The sequence below is a fragment of the Cheilinus undulatus genome, linkage group 12, assembly GCF_018320785.1.
Source record: "Cheilinus undulatus linkage group 12, ASM1832078v1, whole genome shotgun sequence".
In the NCBI taxonomy this organism is placed as follows: Eukaryota; Metazoa; Chordata; class Actinopteri; order Labriformes; family Labridae; genus Cheilinus; species Cheilinus undulatus.
In genome coordinates this window covers 33,814,650-33,833,733 of record NC_054876.1, presented here as the reverse complement: position 1 = coordinate 33,833,733, position 19,084 = coordinate 33,814,650, and the positions used below count along the sequence as shown (strand labels likewise).

The 19,084-nt window shown below is 38.4% G+C and overlaps 1 protein-coding gene across 3 annotated transcripts in view; it reads right to left on the bottom strand.

The window, feature by feature from the left end:
- Window positions 1-19,084, bottom strand: part of nectin1a (nectin cell adhesion molecule 1a) — a 47,212-nt gene that overhangs the window by 10,305 nt on the left and 17,823 nt on the right. For all 3 annotated transcript variants that reach the window (XM_041801522.1, XM_041801523.1, XM_041801524.1), the window contains exons 2-3: window positions 8,682-8,794; window positions 2,656-2,914 (exon numbers count right to left, since the gene is read on the bottom strand). In XM_041801522.1, the coding sequence (XP_041657456.1) occupies window positions 2,656-2,914; window positions 8,682-8,794 (372 nt within the window). The remainder of the gene's footprint in view (window positions 1-2,655; window positions 2,915-8,681; window positions 8,795-19,084) is intronic.

The following is a 19,084-nucleotide window of genomic DNA, read 5'->3' as shown; positions in this document are numbered from 1 at the left end:
AGTAGAGCACTGCACTTCGGCACGCAGCCCTGATCAGCAGGCAGAGATCACAGGAGAACTGCGAGTTCACGCAGGAATAGTATGTCAGCAGCGGACTATTTTATCTTTGGGGCTTAATTTAGCATCCTTTTTGGTATAATGCTTCCGCCATTGGGTGAGTACATTAGGAAGTTAAAAGATTAATGTTTGCTTAAAGGATCTGTGATTTTATGCAAAATTCTTTGGCTAAATATCCCCAAAAGTTAGCTTTTCCTCATCAATGGTGCAGTTGTAGCTCGGTGACCCACTGACCTCTCGGTGGCCCTTTGCTCTTGCTGCAGGATGAGACGTAATGCTGATAAAGTGATGATTTACAATCGGGAGTCCATGCATTGTGTTTTTTATTCTGAAAGAACTGGATATTCTACGCTTGTGACTTCCTTTTCTGGAGCTTTCTTATTGACGGGTCATCACGGCAGGCGATGAAAATAGTCCTGCAGCATATCTCAAATGAAGAGGAGCGAAGTGTCATTCCAGACATACGCCACTGCCGGTCTGGAGCGCCGGCTGTGGAAATGCTCTGATAGACTAGAGAGGGGGGGATTTGCTCTGCAGTACGATTCGCGGCGTGTTCGCTGTATGTGGAAATTGGAGGTTAGACTTCACTTCAACATGTGGCACTCCACCTCACCTAGGAGTTCTGAATTTATTAAAGTACCATCACAGCTTGTCTCTGTCAATCAATCTGAGTCTTCTGACTCACACAATCGACTATAACTTCCAACATGATAAATTCAAACAGCAAACAAAGAAGCGACACAGCAGCAAAATGTTCTTTTAACTATTTGCTGCTTGTTTAACTTTTTGGCGCCTGTGTCTACCATCATTTTTTGCACTAATCATCTACCCCGCTTATTCTAGCCTCCATGATGCCTTGTGTGGACTCTGGGTGTAACTTCCTATCACTGAATAAAGGACTGGTGTTTTCCATAGTAACACGATGCTAATCCTCATAATAAGATTGGTTCAGATTAGAATGTGTAAAGATCATCTGCTACACTTCAAACGGGATAACGTAATTGTTCCTTTGCCTTCTGCTATCTAGGGATAAGAGGAGGAATGTGACTTTCAGTGCCTCCAGCTTCTGAATGAAGAAATTGTGTTTTCCATAGTAACAAGAAGCTAATCCTCATAATAAGATTGGTTCAGAGATTAAAATGTGCAAAGATCATCTGCTACACCTCAAATTGGATAATGTAATTATTCCTCTATCAAAGGACAAGAAGAAGATAATGCAGTCTAGCATTATTACATAACTTTATTAGCTTTGTACTGGTATTTACACAGTAATTCAGTTAGTCATATTTTGTTAAAGAAGGTGGGGGCAACCTTACATACTACAGACATTTGCCGTGCTGTCGCTGGTGGCTGACAGTGTAGCATCATTTGGCATACATCCACAGTCTGCTCAAAAACACAAACATGGCTCACAGTGTCTTTTTCAAATTGAGTTTACTTAAAGCTCACCTTAAATATTAGTATGGATACTTAAAAAAGACCATCATAGATCTAAGTCTATTGATGCTCTGAAAGGCTCATCATTTGCAGGCACCAACACCTTGAAGCTGTCAAAGCGAGAATGCTTTATGAAGCGCCGTAACGTTCCAAACTTTTAAACATCAATCACGTGACAGTTGTCATTTGATACAAGCTCCATCACAAAGTATCTAAAACCACCAGTTCATTCGACTGACATGAGCTTCAGAGTCATTTGCCTTACCAAATGTCAATAAGACATCTGGTCTCCTCTTCTACCTATGTGCTTCTGTGGCTTATTTTGTTTTGGTGTTGGATTTCCTTTTTTTTCTGGTTCTCATGCTTTATTTTCCTGTCACTGACATGGAGCTCTGAACCTTTCAAATAATGCTTTCACACTGGGCATGAACCAGACCGTGGTTCAGTTTCCGGACTGAGATCACCTTCTTTGGTCGGACCAAGGTCCAGTTGTTTGGTCCGAACTATGGTCCAGGTGAGGTTTCATACCTGTCATTTAAGTTCCCATCAAACAGAAAAGTCTGAAAGTCCGGACCAAATGATGTAGGTGTGAAAGTACACGAAAACAACTTTAACTTAAAACTTTAAAACAATTTGGTTGAACATCTAATTTATAAATATGAAGCAGTATTTGCTGAATTGATGGTGAATTCCTTCCATCGCCATCTGTGGTTAGCCACTGGGAAAAGCACACTTAGTCTACTTCTGCTGTATCACAGGAAAATCTACCACTACTCAAAACTACAGTGGAGCTCCTAAGAATGAGGTGACTGCAAAACAATGGTGAGCCCCTTCATGTGCTATCATACAACGTAATGTAAAAAGATGGTTCCTCCTTTTGGGAAAACATAGTATGATTGATGCCAGTCCCATGTGTATAATTAAATAAAAGTAAACATTAAGAATTTAATTTAGGACAGAGAAATTCCATCCTATCGTATGTATTTAACCCCTTTATCAGACATCCATAAAGACTGTTGTCTAAACTCCTGGAGTGCTGCTGTCTTTCTGGCAGAGGGCCATGGCCAGATTTGTGTATGCTACCATGATAAATACACATTTCACAGGTGATGTATCACAGTATTAATCTTCAGAACCAGGTCATCACATACTGTATCTTACCAAAGACAGTGAGGTTTACGCTGTTTTCTCTGTTCCCTGCGGGGAAGGTGGTGTATTCACAGATGTAGGTGCATTCATCAGAGAGGCGTAGAGAGGAAAAGGTGATAGTAGTGTCTTCTAGATTTGGAGTTCGTCGCCTCACTGCTCCATTTTTGAAGGATACTCGATCCCTGTAGGGCGGGGCTACAGACACACCAAGCGAGGGATTGGCGATCGCCACATTCTGCTTGGTGCCATTTACCAGTTTCTGCCATGTCACCTGGAGAGAGAAGAATGAACGATATGGAGAGGTTACTGATGGTGTGAGATGAGGACAGCTCTGAAATGCTGGACTACAGTGCTAATAGTTGTTAGCACTGGGGCTTTCTGTGTGGAGTTGGCATGTTCTCCTAATGCTAGTCTTGGTTCTCTGTCACACCCCAGTCCGCCGCGGTGACTCGTGGGAACAGCTACCATGATATGTTCTGTAACCTCTGCTAAGCGGTGTTATCCCCTACTGGTTTCCATACCCATTCGATCACTATTAAATATATTTCTAAAAAACATTTCCATGATAACTGGTTTCCATAATCCAGCGTGTGTGTTTGCTTGACATCCAGGCTTCAGTCACAAGATTTGAAACCTTTACAAACATATTAACAGCAATTGACAAGTCACATTTCAAATCTAATTGAATGTTTGTATAAGTGACAACTATGAGCCATTGAGCTCACAGCTTTGCTCCTCACCTGACAGGTGTCAGTCATTTTGGCTTGGGCTGATCTCAGACAACAACCCCCATGACACTCCACGTTATTAACATTTTATACTCTTTGACAGAGACCCTGGGATCATTGTTAGAATACTGTAAATAGTGGTTTTCACTGAGTTACAGGATACACAGGATGATATAGTGTCCACCCACAACACAGGGCCTGAGGGAATGAGTTGTTCAAATTCACACTCCAAAATGAGAGGCTGAACAAAATACAAGCAGAAAGACATGAAATCACACCGGTTTGAACTTTATTTCAGAATGTTGCTTTTGACTTATTATTAATAAATTTCCAAATTAAATCAGCATGTTTGAAATAACACGGACTGCTGTCCAACTTCTGATACAGGATCATTCTAAACATTTACTAATGAAGTATCTGTGAAAATTACAATTTTATGTTTCTTGCACTGGTTTACGGGTGAAATTTCGTTTGCATATTGTTTACAATGTGCAGAAACAGGTGTTAGAGGTCTATTTTAATGTGGCCCATTTAGATAGAGTTCTTCATTTAGATCATCATCTCTTGATAGTATTCTGTTAACACTTGATTTGAAGAGGTTTGTATAAGACTGACACAAGACTGTCATAATCATGACGTCACCTTTTATTCACGTGATCAGTGACGGCTAGTCAATAGGGGGCGCTAGGGCGCCGCCCCCCATGACTCTCCACAAAGAGAGGACAGATCTTAAGTTCATTGAATAATTTTTTAAACATTTGCTTTAAATATCAATACATTTATATGAATATATAAAACATTCAAAGAACATTCAAAGCGTTTGCCTTTCCTTCCTGTTCACTTATTTCCTCCCCGGGGTGCTGGGCTCCTGCACCTGGAGCCTTCCATTCACTGCAGTTTTAAGGCTATGCGTGCGCATTCACTCCTCTACAGTACAAGAGATAGGAGCCCTCTGGGCGCAACATGACAGCGCCCTGAAGGGATTATCACTAACCACTCGCCAGACCCCAACAGGTGGCAGCAGAGAGATACGCTTCGTAATTTGAGACACACAGAGGAAGTCATGCACCGTCGGGGTAAATACTGGCTTTCTGCCAGGTATTGCACCTGCGTTCATTGTTTAGCTCATCAGGAGATGCTAGGAAGACAGCAAAATGCAATAAGAAAACTCAGTGGAGTGTTTAAGAATAATGCGTTTTGAGAGGAGGACAAAGAAGAGCTTGGACATGACTGGCCAGATATCAGGATGAAGCAACAAAGCTGTGACTAATATTAAGAAGTAAGTAAGTAAATCAGTCAATAAATAATAGTTTTGTGGTCAGACTGCTTAGATGGATAGCCTATGGCAGGCATTTTATCCAAAATACCTTAGACCAGAGATTCAACCAGTGGACACTAAATGGTATAACAGCATTATGTACACTAATAAAAGAAGGGAATTTCATGAGTTTCTAGGAGCTGAAACAAAGGTACTTGTTAAACAACCAGGATTTCTTTAGATATTTGCAGTTAAGAGACTTTTGAAAGAGAGAGCAAACACAGTATAAATCTCGATAAATGTGGAATCATTCAAATAATAATAGGTGAGTATAATTCAAAGAAATTTAGAATAATATCTACATTATATCAACACCTAATGGCGAAGAGAGGAATTACTCTGTGTATAAAACAGAAATGGAAAAAGAATTAAATGTGAATATCTCAGAAGAAGAATGGGGAGATGCATGGAGAACATAACAATCTTCTACATCCTCACGCACCTGGAGAGAACATCGCTGGAAGAATGTCATAAGGTTCTTTGTCACACCTAAGATTAAGAGCAAATATTTGTCTGTACCACAACCATGCTGGAGATTTTGTGGGGCTATGGATGTCAACCATTCACATTTTTGGCTTTGTCCAAGAATTGTGGGGTTTTGGGAAAGTATTTATTTGTTTATAAAGAAAATTCTGGGCTATGTTTTACCTATGACATGTAAGGTACTCTACTTTGGTATCATTGCAGGAGATATTTTTTAAAGACAGGATAGATATCTGCTAAAAATCCTGTTAGCAGCCAGTAAGAAAGCCATCAAAAGGACGTGGTATAAATCTGACCCACGAACACAAGAAGAATGGATAAACATTGTTAAGGAAATATTTGCCATGGAGCTGTTGACCTATAAACTGAGGACCCATGAGGAGCAATGTCAAGAGAAATGGAGGAAACGGACGATGTTTACATCACAATGACATGATAAAGACCGACTTACTTAAGAATCACAGTGACAACCATTTTAGAGACAAGGCAATCCAGAACTCATGTTCATTTTTGTTGTTGTTAATGCTGTTTTTAGGGATTTAAGAAAACCTAAAGTTTTAATGTTATTAGTTGCCCAAATCCAGTGGCCAGAGAGTTGAACATGAAAATGATGACTTGTCTCAGGGATTGGCATTATAACTTTATAAAATAAACAAAGTTCTAACTGTATATGAGTGTCTATTCATACTCTGTTAAACTGGACAAACGACCCCACCTTGTGACCATAGATGCCACAAACTTACGTCACATTAATTACCCTCATGTTTGTATTTCAGCCATGTTAAATGAGATAGATCCTTACTCTTAAAACACTGTTAACACTTAGTGAATGATCTGTTAACAAGCAGACAGACTTTGTTCTGTATTTTCATATTGATGGGTGAGTATAGTTTTGGGTTACCTTGACATGTTCCGACTGTTCCTACAGTCTTACTCAGAAGAGTCATGTGATGTTGCTGTGATGGGTCTAATCAGCTGATATTATGCAGGTTTGCTCATCCTGTCCTGTTCATAGTCCTATGGGCCCGTTTTCAAATCTCAAAGGTTTCCCTGATCCATCTCATGCTCTCTAGATAAATAACTCTAGCAGTGGTCTGATATGGCTGATTAAACGATTTCTTGTTCGGCTTTTTCTCTGATGTGCACCTTCCAGATGTTTCCTTCTTATGTCCTTTTTAGTGTTCCTTCTTACATGTGCCAAAGGTCTTCTTGTGTCTCCTGTGTTTGTTTTGTCACATGACATTCAGGATAGCTCATGAAAGACATCACATTATTGTCTCTGTTGATTCTGTCCTTGGGGTGTACCAGTAACTGTCGAAGCTTTATATGTGGTTTTACAGGTGTGTTTATGTTGTACTTTCTCATTGTTCTCTTGATGCATTCTGTGAGTCCTTGGATCTATGGCAGTGTGACAATACTTGTTTTCTCAGCTCTTATTGTGTTTCTCCTTTTTCCCCCCTGCTTGTTTTCTTTTTTTTCCCCTGCCTTTGTGTTTCCTCTTTTCTATGGCCCACCTGTGTAAGATCAGCTGATGAGACACATCACAGCAACATCATGTGACTCTTCTGAGGAAGAATACTTAGCAGTTGAAACATGTCAAGGTAACACAGAACTTTTCTGTCAATAAGAAAACAGAAAAACATAAAGGTTATGAAGATGGTTTAAACTTATTTGGATTATTAGGCAGGCAGACTGCATTCACTACTGTCACAGAGTGATCACTGGCTGAAGGCCAGTAGGAAAACAACTAGTCCCACATTTGACCACTTTACTTTCTCTAGTTTTGGCCCAAAGCCACAGAGCTCATTTCAAATTCCTCCATTATCTGTGAATGAAAAACATACAGGGCCTTCCCTTGGATGTTTCACTCTTTTATTGATTTTAATAAATCAATCATTGTTAGTATAATTTGGCTGTTTGACAAAATAAATGACAAAAACCCTCTTTAATGTTAAGGTGAAAACAATTTTCTACAAAGTACTGTCAATTAAACAAATAAAATTTAAGGTAAAACAAGTGATGGCATAAATATTCCTCCCCTTTAAAGTTTCTGACCTAATTCAACAGAGGTTCAGCCAGTTGGTGCTAGTAGTCTCACTATTAGTGAAATGAGGATCACCTGAGTGCAGTGAATGTGTCTCAAGTGACTGTAGTGTAAAGACACCTGTGTCTGTAAGGTCCAGTTCCTGGCTACCATTACACCATGAAGACAAAAGAACACCCCCAAGCAACTCAGAGAAAAGGCTATTGAAAAGTATAAGTCAGGGGATGGATACAAAAAAATCCAAGGCACTGAACATCCCCTAGAGTTCAGCTAATCCATCATCAAGAGATGGGAGGAATATGACACGTGTAAAGACACGTGTAAATCTGCCTACACCAGGCTGTCCTGATTTGTCTGTGCAAGTAGGCTACTAGTGAGAGAGGCCACCAAGTCACCTATGAGTACTCTGAAGGAGTTACAAGCAGCAGCTGGGATGGGAGAGACTCTGCATACAACAACTGATGCCCTGGTTCTTCACCAGTCAAAGCTTTATGGGAGTTTGGCAAAAACAAAGTCACTGTTGAAGAACTCTTTAAATCTCCTCTAGAGTTCACCAAAAGTCAGGTGGGAGACTCCATGGTCAAATGAAATAAAGTTCTTTGGTCTGATGAGAAAAAAATGGTGCTCTTTGGCCATCAGACAAGATGCTATGTTTTGCAGACACCAAACACTGCACATCGCCACAAGCTCAGCATCCCCACAGTGAAGTATTGTGGTGGCAGCATCATGCTATGGGGATGCTTCTCGGCAGCCGACCCTGGAAGGCTTGTTAAAATAAAGGTTAAAATGAATGCAGCAATAAGGACAATCTTATTCAGTCTGCAAGAGAACTACAGCTTGGGAGAAGATTTATTTCCCAGCTAGACAACAACCGGAAGCATTCAGCGAAAGCAGCACAGAAATGGTTTAAAACAACAAAGTGAATGTTCTGAGGTGGCAGAGTCAAAGCCCAAACCTCAATCCAATAAAGAATTTGTGGCTAGACTTGAATAGGGCTGTTCACACCCAATCTCCATGCAGCCTGACAGAGCTTGAGCAGTTTTGCAAAGAAGAATGGAGTAAAATTGTGTGTCCAAGCCTGCAAGCCTGATTGAGACCTATCCACATAGACTAAGAGCTGTGATTGCAGCCAAAGGTGACTCTACTGAATACTGACTTTAACGGGATGAATATTTATGCAGTCACTTATCTTACATTTCATATTTGTATTTAATGATGTTATTTTACAGGAATCTGTTTTCACTTTGACATTAAAGAGGTTTTTGTTGATTTTTGTCTAAAAGACTTATTATATTGACCATTTATAAAATCAATAAAGGGGTAAAACATCCAAGGGAGTGAATACTGCTATAGGCACTGTATTGTAAATCTCACTGGGAATCCTCCTGGGTAAATAAAAATAAATAAAACAATTTATTGTAGGGTTGTTAGACTGTTAGTTGTCATGCACTTGTTCAGGTGTTACCTGGGAGATTTTGACAGGCGGGGAGCTGTTGATGAACCGACAGCGGAGATCCACCTTCGAGCCAACATACCCCCACTTCCCATCATCCATTTCCACAGTCTGGCCATTTATCCCTAAAGGAGAAACACAAGAGTTAAAGATAGACACTTTCACCTATGCCTGGCACACAAACAAACACACCTACATCTATCAGAAATACACACGGAGACCACAAATAAACGCACACTGGCTGCATCAGACTGGCACTCAGTAAGCTGTTCACAGTCAGCACAGCATGTTGAGCAGATAAAGTGAGCTGATCTGTCAAAGGCGATACATTTTAGCAGCGTGAGAGGTGAGCTGTGGTCAAAGGTTTTGGATTAGAGTGAGGTATAAATAAACACGATTTGTTCAGTTACTGTTCCCACTGACTTACTGATCCCCTTTAACAAATCCACAGGAGAGACACACCCACTTCTGAGTGTACGTGAGTCACGTGTGTTCACGTGTGCTTGTCAGATGGACTTAGAGTAACATGATATTTAATCTGGCGGCTTCAGGGGAAACTAAATGATTTGGATTGCAGGATAAAGAAGAACAATGATACAATAGAGCTCAGGACAAAGACTGCTCTTACTCACAGACACATGATTACACACGTTTAAGCTTGTCGTACACATCGTTCCACAGCCAAAAACTATGAGTCGTCTTTGATTAAATTATTCTAAGTCTATTTCGTAATAGTTTTCTTTATCATTACTAACTTTTTACTAAGAAATCCTTTTATTTTATACATAATCCTTTTTCTCTTTGGTATGGGAGCAGCCAAACAGTCTGAGTGGACAGAAATGCACAGCGTCAATTTTGTGGTTGAAGAAGGTAGATCAATATTATAACTATAAAATTTAATTTTCTTTTATGATGTTATTATTTTGTTCAACTAATGGAGAAAATGTGCCTTTTGGCTAAAAGTTTAATTAAATTTGTTCTTTCAAATAATCATTGTCTGACTTTAATTTCCCAGTAAACATCAATACGAGTATTTTTACCTCTGAAAATTTATTTGGCTTCCCATTTTGAAATGATTTACTTCCTCCCAAAGAGCTCGATATGATATTACAGTCCCATAACAAGAAATGAAAGACACTGAGATGTGAATATTGAGTGTTTGCATGTGACGTGGCTGCTTACATTATAAATGGATTACATTTTGGACACAGCCACTGTTTAATAACTACAACCCTCATTTTTTCATGTTGACTTTCCAATTTCTTTGACATTTAATCCAACAAACCAGTGTGTTGTAAATTTTAATACATGAATATGATGTAGGAATAAACAGTGTGAATATGACCCGGGGGGAATTCCATGTTTGATATTGTATTTTTTAAAAACAGATATAATGAGATGCTGCCTCATCATGTGGCCCAATATTTCCGTATTATTAATGGATGAATATTGATCAGAACATCGGTGTCCTGGTCACTCTCATGGAGCAACCAATTAAAAACACCCCAGGCTGACATCAAAACTGTGTTCGCACATCCTTCTGACAAGGCTCAATCACTCCAAGCGTGAAGCTCTAGGTGCTCTGAGGTTGTCAAAATCAGATGTGCGCATAGTGACTAAAATAAGGATAATAACTTTAGTTCATTCAAATGTCTACAGATAAAACTGTAAAAATGAAAATATCTGGCTGTGAACCCAGGAGCCCCATTGACAAAAAATATGGTTGCATAAGCAAATTTCAGAAACATCTGTTTATTTCCTGAAAACAATTTGCATTCAGAAACAGGTTTAAAGATGACAGTTTGTAGTGGAATAAAACGCATGTTGCTTAGTACGATTAGTGATGGGGTTTGTCTCTTTTTATTGATATTAACATATCCTTATTCACATCCTACTTGCATCCTACTTAAAGGGCAGGGACTATTTTGTGTGAATAGGTAACTTTTAATCTGAGCAGACAAAACTTGCATGCAGAGTGCCCAAGGCTCCATCCTGGGGCCTCCTCTTTTTAACATCTACATGCGCTCACTGGCTCAGATCATGGACAAAAACAAAATAAACAACCGTAACTATGCAGACCAAGGTTATCACAGTTAATTGAAACTAACTAAATAACTAAAACTAAAATTCAAAAATCATTTTAGTTAACTGAAACTAAATCAAAGCTAAGCTTTACAGAAAAAAAAAACTAAAACTGTAAAGTGTGCTTACAAAATTAACTAAATTAAATTAAAAATAGAGACAAAATATCCTTAGTTTTAGTCTTTTGACTGACACCTACACCCAAGTCTGGGGAGAGTAAAATGTCCTGATTTGATAGGTTAAGACTTCACACCAAAAAAATTTACAGCTAACAATAAAACTAATAAAAATTAAACTGAAATGAAGCATTTTTGCAAAATAAAAAACTAAACTAAACTAACAAACCAGCAGTAAAAACTAATTAAAACTGAACTAAGATTAAAAAGGAAGTGAAAAAAAAAACTAATGAAAAATACAAAACTATTATAACCTTGATGCAGACGAGACGCAGATCTACATTTCAATCACCCCAGGTGACAGTGGCCCCATACAAGCACTGGGTAAATGCACTGAACATATCAACGAGGGGATGCCAACCTATGTTCCTCAGTTAGACAGAGCAAAACATTAAGGTAGTTGTTTTTGGACCCAAGGAGGCGTGTTTAAAAGCCAGAATGCAACTCCAGTCATTTCAGTTAAAAACTACTGATTAGGTCAATTTTAGGTGTTATCATGGATTCACATCTACATCTTTAAAACCACATCCAACAATTACAAAGTCATCTTATTACCACCTGAAGAATATGTGTAGGATTAAAGGACTAATGGCACAGCACCAACCTTGAAAAACATGTCCATGCATTTAGCTACAGTTGAGTTGAGTACTGTAACAGTATCTTTACTGGTCTGTTAGCCAAATGATCTGTGTCTCTGAAATGGGATGTATTTCCCATCACAACGAGTGAGAATGGACAGACATTAGCTTAGGAAACGGTAGTAATAATATCATAATGTAGAATGTAATAGAGTTTAATGTGTTAAACCAGTGGTTCCCAACCTTTGTTTCTGTGAGACCCCCTTACTTGTATCGTAGAGGAGCTGAGGACCCCCTGAACCCACACAAACAAAAGGTGATGCATGGATGTCAAAAATTAACATCAAATTTAAAAGTTTTCATTGTTCAAATCTCAATAAAACCGCCCCACACAAACATGTTCGTATCAAGAGACCTCTGCAGGAAATATTCATAAGTGTTTTATCATGATTTTAGTGAGTACAAGTGAATCTAATTTTGGCAACCCCCCCCCCCCCCCCCAGTATTATTTTGCCTGAGTATTTCATCACTTTGGGGCACAAATGTAGCTTAAGAATTGAAAATGTTTTTATTTTTGCACTCTGAATGCTTGGCATAATTATAAATAGCACAAAACATGGTCTTTTGGTAGCTTTTTTTTCTCTGCAAAAATCCCTTTTTGCCCAGGACTTCTCCACTGCTGGGTGACATCATCTGCCTAATGTTTTCTTTACTTTTTACTTTTTTTTTCTTTACTTTTATTTCACTATCAGTGCTGTCTTGTCAGATAAATTATCCTTGCTGTGTTGGCGTTTTATGTCTTGTATCAGTTTAATGTAGGACTGATGGAAATTAGGGACTTCCTGAATCTGGTGGTACTATCTTTTCATTCCTACAGTATGTATGAATAATCAGTTTCATTGTTCACTCTACCTTGATTACTATATTAAACTAAAACTTATAAAGTACACAACATGTGGTTGGTGATACTTTCTGGTCCACTCACACTCATTGGCTATCATGAATATTCTGTCTGAGGCAGCCTTATCTAACCCCGCAAAGCCGGTGGATTGGCCAGATTCCATATCTGTCATCAGGCGGATCCATGTTGCAAAGCATTAATTTGAAGCATTTGTTCCCAGTGAGAGAATGCATGCACAAACTGCATTTGAGAAGAATGAAGAGGAGGAGATGAATGTGATGAGCAAAACCTTTGTCCAATCACCTCTTGAGATTTTTGGAAAAGTTCTGCCCTTCCCAAACGCGGAGTATGAGCTGCTGCTCAGATGGATGCAAATTATATCCCATGCAATGGATAGTGGCTTAACCTTACATGGTGCGCAAGGTTAAGCCCGACCTGGAACCAATAGTCTCATGTTTGATAAATATGACTCCAGAGGCTCTGGGAGCAGTAAAATAATCATACTGACACTCACACCTGATTTTAGGGGGGGCAAGGTTGTTCCTAAAATCATCAAGTGTGTTGCCATTCTGAGGAAAAACATTGGGAACCTGCATTATCAGCTCCCTAAAGAGGTAATTCAACATGCAATTTTCCTACAGGGTTATAAAAAAGAACAAGTGGCATTTGTAAAGGTCTGACAGAGGGCCTATTATTAGGGGAGGATGTATGAGAAACACTGCTATGTAATGCACTGTTGTCTCTTGGATTAATTAGAACTACAATGGCTCCATTATTGTAATGCATTCTATTAAAATTTATTGTCAGACTGCACTAGACACAAATAAATAATGTAATTTAATGCAATACCGAGGGGTTTTTGTGGTATTTTTTTGCAGGCAGAAGTGAGGTCAGTGCTCCTTTGTTCTGGCATTTAAATATCACGCTTCTCTGCAATTTAAAATATTTTTTGCTCTTTTTACCTCTTGGAACTGCAGCAGGACTTGAAGCCAGCTGGAGGATAAGTATGCAATCCTTCATGCCTTGCTTTTTTAACTCAAAATGTTTCAGAAAATGCCCCAAAACAATATTTGATGACAGAGACCTAAAGGTAAATCCAAATCCATCCAGGTAAATCCACTGAACGTCAAAAAAGCCAGACTGTACCCAGGTGCACTGATGACTGTTTAAATTTTGTACCAATGGTGGCACCATGTGTTTAAGTTTTTACTGTCTATCTAGTACTATAATGGTTCTGAAAGTTACAGTATTCAGGTATTTAGCTACAGTTGTTTAGCTGCTAATTTAGTTGTTCCTTTCTCATATTCTAACCTGTTTATTAAACCTATTAAAATAAGACATCATTATCTTTAAGGGGAATCTCTATCAAAATCACATATGAAGTCAGGCCTCAGTCTTTGCCAGTATGACCGCAGAGGTCCAGAAGGTTTCAGAAAGCCTTTTGAGGACACAAAGAGAGCCTTAAAATTACCCCCAGCTATGTTATTTGAGTAAGCTGAAGACTAAAAGTTTTTTTAACTGTTTTAGTGGAGTAAGAAAGAAGTGATTTTAGCAGACTGACTTAGTACACCATAAAGCTCTAACTGAAGCTAGAAGCCTAGGGCTACATTAGTTACTGCTTGCATATGAACCTGAATCCCTGAGCATGTAGTCAGCAGTGTTTCTGACTTTTTGTTAGGCATCGACATTGAGAAGAAAATAAGAGATGATAAAGATGAAGTCTGTGGTTTCACCGCATTAACTCTAGCCCTATTTTAAACTATTCATGGCAAATAGAATATATTTACTTTGATAGGGGCAATGCATGATGCTGATGTGCTGCACGAAGAGTTTATAGAGATTGCTCATTTCTAACTCTTGTCCCTAGTTGGGCCTTTGAGTATGCAGTTCATAAAATGTACAGCATTTAACAGCATGAAATGGCACTGCAGTTTACAGAATAAAGAAACAATAAAACACATATCCACCCTTAAAAAAATACATACAATACATAAACTCTATAAATCAGTTCAAATGGGAAGTCTAAAACATGACAGTCTAAAAATGATTACAGCTCTGGTCCTCTTTCAGCCAGCACTTAACCTTTGTAGTGAAGGATCTTCAATCTGTGATTAGTTTTATTTCAGTTGGTAATGAATTCCAGAGTTTACAGCCTTAAATGGAGAAAGCTGAGCAACGCTTTTGTGTGCATCAATTTCCGTTCTCTGTGCTGTTGTTACTCTGCTACTGTCTTGTCTTTGAACAAAGTTGGTAAAAGGTTATGTGGCAAGTTTATTAATACATTTAAAACTAATTTGAAAAAAGCAAGATGCAGGAAGGTCTCAAAACCCTCAGCAGATTGCGTGTCAAACAGTGTTAGACTATTAACATGCAAAGCATCTCTTGTTAAAGTCTATGTCAATGTTTATTTTTTTCTAGAAAGGTTTCAGACGAAATAGTCTGAACTAAACATGAAACAAAAAATAAGGAAATTTGTGTTTGGTACATTATTTCTTTGTTGTAACAATGCTTCTTGGCAATAAATTTTATACCATAGGAAAGCCTGTTTATTACCCTTTTAAATGATGCTATATTTGTAAGGATCATGCATTTGTGGGATGAGCAGCAGGGCTGAGTATGTGGGTTGCGCCCATGAAAAATGTGCCAAATCTTTCTTTGCCAACGCTAAACAGCTGATTCTGCCAGAGTCAATAGCAACAGCAAAATAAGCTGTTTGGCACTGGCAGAGAAGATTTGGCACAAGTTTATGTAAGAAGACACTTGCTATACGTGGAAATTTGCTATAAAACTATTATTTTGATCATGAACACTTGAAAGAAGCCTGAAACATTTTTAAATACGGTGTGCCCCAGGAGTCAATTCTAGGCCCACTACAGAATCTCCCTAATAATACTGTTTCACTGACATACTTGTGTCTTTCTTTAATCTCTATGACTGTTACTATCAAAGACCCTCTAGATTATTTTAAATCCTCTGTGTGGAGTTTTGAACTGCAATTGAAGCAGACTAAATAGTAGAGATGTCCTCAAATAACCCTCAAAAGAAAATGAGACTATCACAACAAGACGGACCATTTTTATAGATTTAGAATTAAAGCCTGAAGCCTGGGCTGTGGGTAGGTGTCAGAAGAGAAAGCAAAAAACAGAGCACCCTCCAAGCAATAAACTCCTCAAGGTGTTACAGAGATTTACTAGAAAAGGAGGCGTCAGCACTCAAAAATGTCCTTTTAGGTAGTTTTATTTAGGCAAAGCACAACAGTCGCGTTTTGACTCGTGGTCTTCCTCAGCTTGGAGTCAGAAAGCCATTTACATTTACATCAAGATGACATTTTTAGATTTTTACAGCAAATATTCACAACAAGTGATATACAGTATTTGTACCTGTACAATAGAATGAGACTACAGGGCTGTGTGCACACACAGAAGGCACACAGGATTGAGAAAAAAAGCTGCAAGATGCTAGTGATGTTCAAACTGAAATAAACCCTTAAAACAGTTAAGCACTTGATAGCAAATGTAAGAAATACTTTAGCCTGGATTGTTCTAAAGTGTAGGGCTGACACATCCAGGTAGAGAACATGTTATAATCTGATTGTTTCTCTGTGGTTACACTGTAAATAACTTAGAAACATCATACAGTATTTCTAACTTGCCATGAAGATGCATGATGTCTGTATTAAAGTGGCACTGCCGAGTGTCTCTGCTGTCCTCTGTCAAAGTACCAACTCCTGCGGCCTGTTTAATTCACCGGTCAGCAAATTAAAGCGTTGAGTCTCTTTATCATCTTATTAAAAAGAACTGTTCACGTCAGCATTAGTGTCCGTTACAGATGGACAGAGCAGAGGAGAGAAAAAGGGATGTTTCCTGGTCATTAAGTCTTAACCATCTGACTTTTTCCCCCTCACCTCAGTAAATAAACACTGCATGCTGTCTGATAATTGCTTGTTAATTAAACAGCACAGTCATGAACAAATTATCCTGTTAATAGATGTCATTATGAATTAATACAAGCAATTATCTGATGGTATTTTGTAGGCTATTTGATGCTAACTAGTCATCGTGCCATGATCACAGAAATCAAATGATTATAGCTAGGTGCACAGGAGTCAGCTGCTATTTTAGTACAACAGAATCATTCAGACAACCAGGAAGCTGAAATGAGGAACTGATTTTGAGATAAAGGGAAGGATTTCCCTCCCAACCAATCGATTGATCGGACCACCAAGTTTTCCTTTGGTTGACTACAGGCCTACTAAAAGCCTACTAAAGTTGTTGTTTAGACAGAACTAACATCAGAGATGACATCACATCGCCCTGTAATAAAAAAAGTAAGTATTCCAGATAAAAACAGTTCAGAGTTAAATCAGGCGTGGATGCAAACAAAGATCCACACATGTGCACTAGGTGACCACTGATCTTTGAATTTGTTAAACAGTTTCTTAATGCACACATGATAATCCATGACTGAACAGTAAATGTTTGGCTCTAGCTCAAAATACAAAGAAGTCATCAGTTACAACTGAAGCTGAGACAGATTGGCTGTCATGACTTCCCTCTGTGAAAGACAGTCAGATGTGTTATTCTGGATCTTTTATTGTTGTGTTATGAGAGCTTCGAATGATGACCAAAGCATGTTTCTTTAAGGGTGAACGTTTACTGTTCACATGTTAAAGTTAACACATAAAAAGGGCAAAATGGCATGGACTTTATTCACTGTCTTCTACACTTTGTAACGTCTGTCTAGCCTCAACAACACAGCCACAGGGACTTCAAATTAAAAGCATTTCCTGTCAAACATACATTCCCATATGATTCTATCTAACATATTTTTTAGCATATTTTCCGGAAAATGTACATATGATGTTTCAAAGTCTCTGTCTGAATTTATTTAACTGAGTAATATATAAACAAGAGTATGTTATTTTTCATCATAGCAGTTCATAACAAGGAATATTTGCAGATCTCTTCACACATTTATGGATCTAGCTACACATGTAAACATCTGTTCATCAATGAATGCTCTATAGTCATACTGGCACTGTTTCCTCTCCAGAGCTTGAATTTCTCTCTGATTTCTCATACTGTGCCTCCAAAATGTAAACTATACCATATTCTGATGAGTTAACCATAAAAGCAGCATTTGACCCAGTAATTTTAGGTTAATGCTAAATTAATATATGCGCATATGCATGATAAAGTGGCACATCCCATTAGTCTCCATGTAAAGTAGATTGCCATCTTGCTAATGATAAACAAAGCCTCCATTAGATAATTACTAGAGCATGCACTAATTCCCAACTTCAACAGATTTTCTTTGTGTCCTGCTCTTTTATGTGGATCTGCTGACAAAAATGATTTAATATGCAAAAATGCATTTGGTTTACTGTACATTTGTTTGCATGCAAACAAACATAAACGCCTTACAATACAGCTAGAGCTTTAAGATAAGACCTTCTCTGCCCTGCTGACACCAATCACCAAAAACATGACCATCATCACATGATATCAAACACAACACGAATAATGTCTTTTAGTTTGATTCAATAAGTCTAATAGGTTTGTTTGGGAGTAGTTTACTGTGCCGTAAAGAGCTGTGGGTCACTGGTAGGTAAGTAGGCAAGCAATGACAGTAGATTACACCATTAAGAATATTACAGTACATCTGCATTGGATAATTTTTGGTTTGTTTTGGACAAATTGCTTCCTCTAAAATACTGTGGATTCAGAATTTGCATTTGTGTTTCTACATGCTTGTTTTGCCAAGACAAACAAGACAAGCTTTATTTTGTAAAAACGCTCCATCCATGAAAGACTGCTACATTCAGAGCTTTCAGTCACATGACAAGCTACTGTTGAACAGTATGTGGTGCTACTGGACTGCCATTTTCATCTCCATCATTTTAAAAGAAGCCTGTTAACAGCATTTGACAACTGCAGAAAAACTGAGATTTTAAGTTCAACTAAGTTTTTGTTACTTTAGACCAGCGATCCCCAAATGGCGGCCTGCAGACCACTTCCGCCCACCAGCAGGTGTCATCTGGCCCACGAGACATTTGGGAAAAAAAGATGGAAATTCTAAGATATATATTAATTTTTACCCTCTTGGGTGTTTAAAATACAAATTTTCACACATTTATCATGATCTTTCTATAATTATAGCAAGGAAAGGTTGATACTATGCAATAAATGAGTTAGATATGGTACACTGAACTCTTTTTAGAGCAGGGAGGAACATCGTAAAAAGATGCACGGCAGACTGCTTCAAAACCTCAACTCTGCAAACATGCTGCCCAAAAAGAGACTGATACAGACTGCATGACTTTTAAGACTGAAGGGGAAGTATTTATTGTCTAATTTAATATTGATTATTTTGTTGAAGATGAAGAATTTAACCACCGTACACAGTTGCACAGATTCTCATTGAGTCCAACCCTTCCCACACCTCTGACTAGTTTTCTGCATCTCAGATCTTAACAAATGTCAGAGGTTTTTGCCTTGTAAAACCAAACTTCTATCCCTGTGGGGGATTAAAACAGCTGCTATCAGGATAGCAAACACTTTCCCTGCGTAATTGTCCGTCGGCTCCAAACGCAGACATCTTATCTTGCTTTGGTGATTCAGTTCAATGTCAGCCTGATTTAATCCCTCATTATAAAGAATCTGTTAAGCCAAACTAATA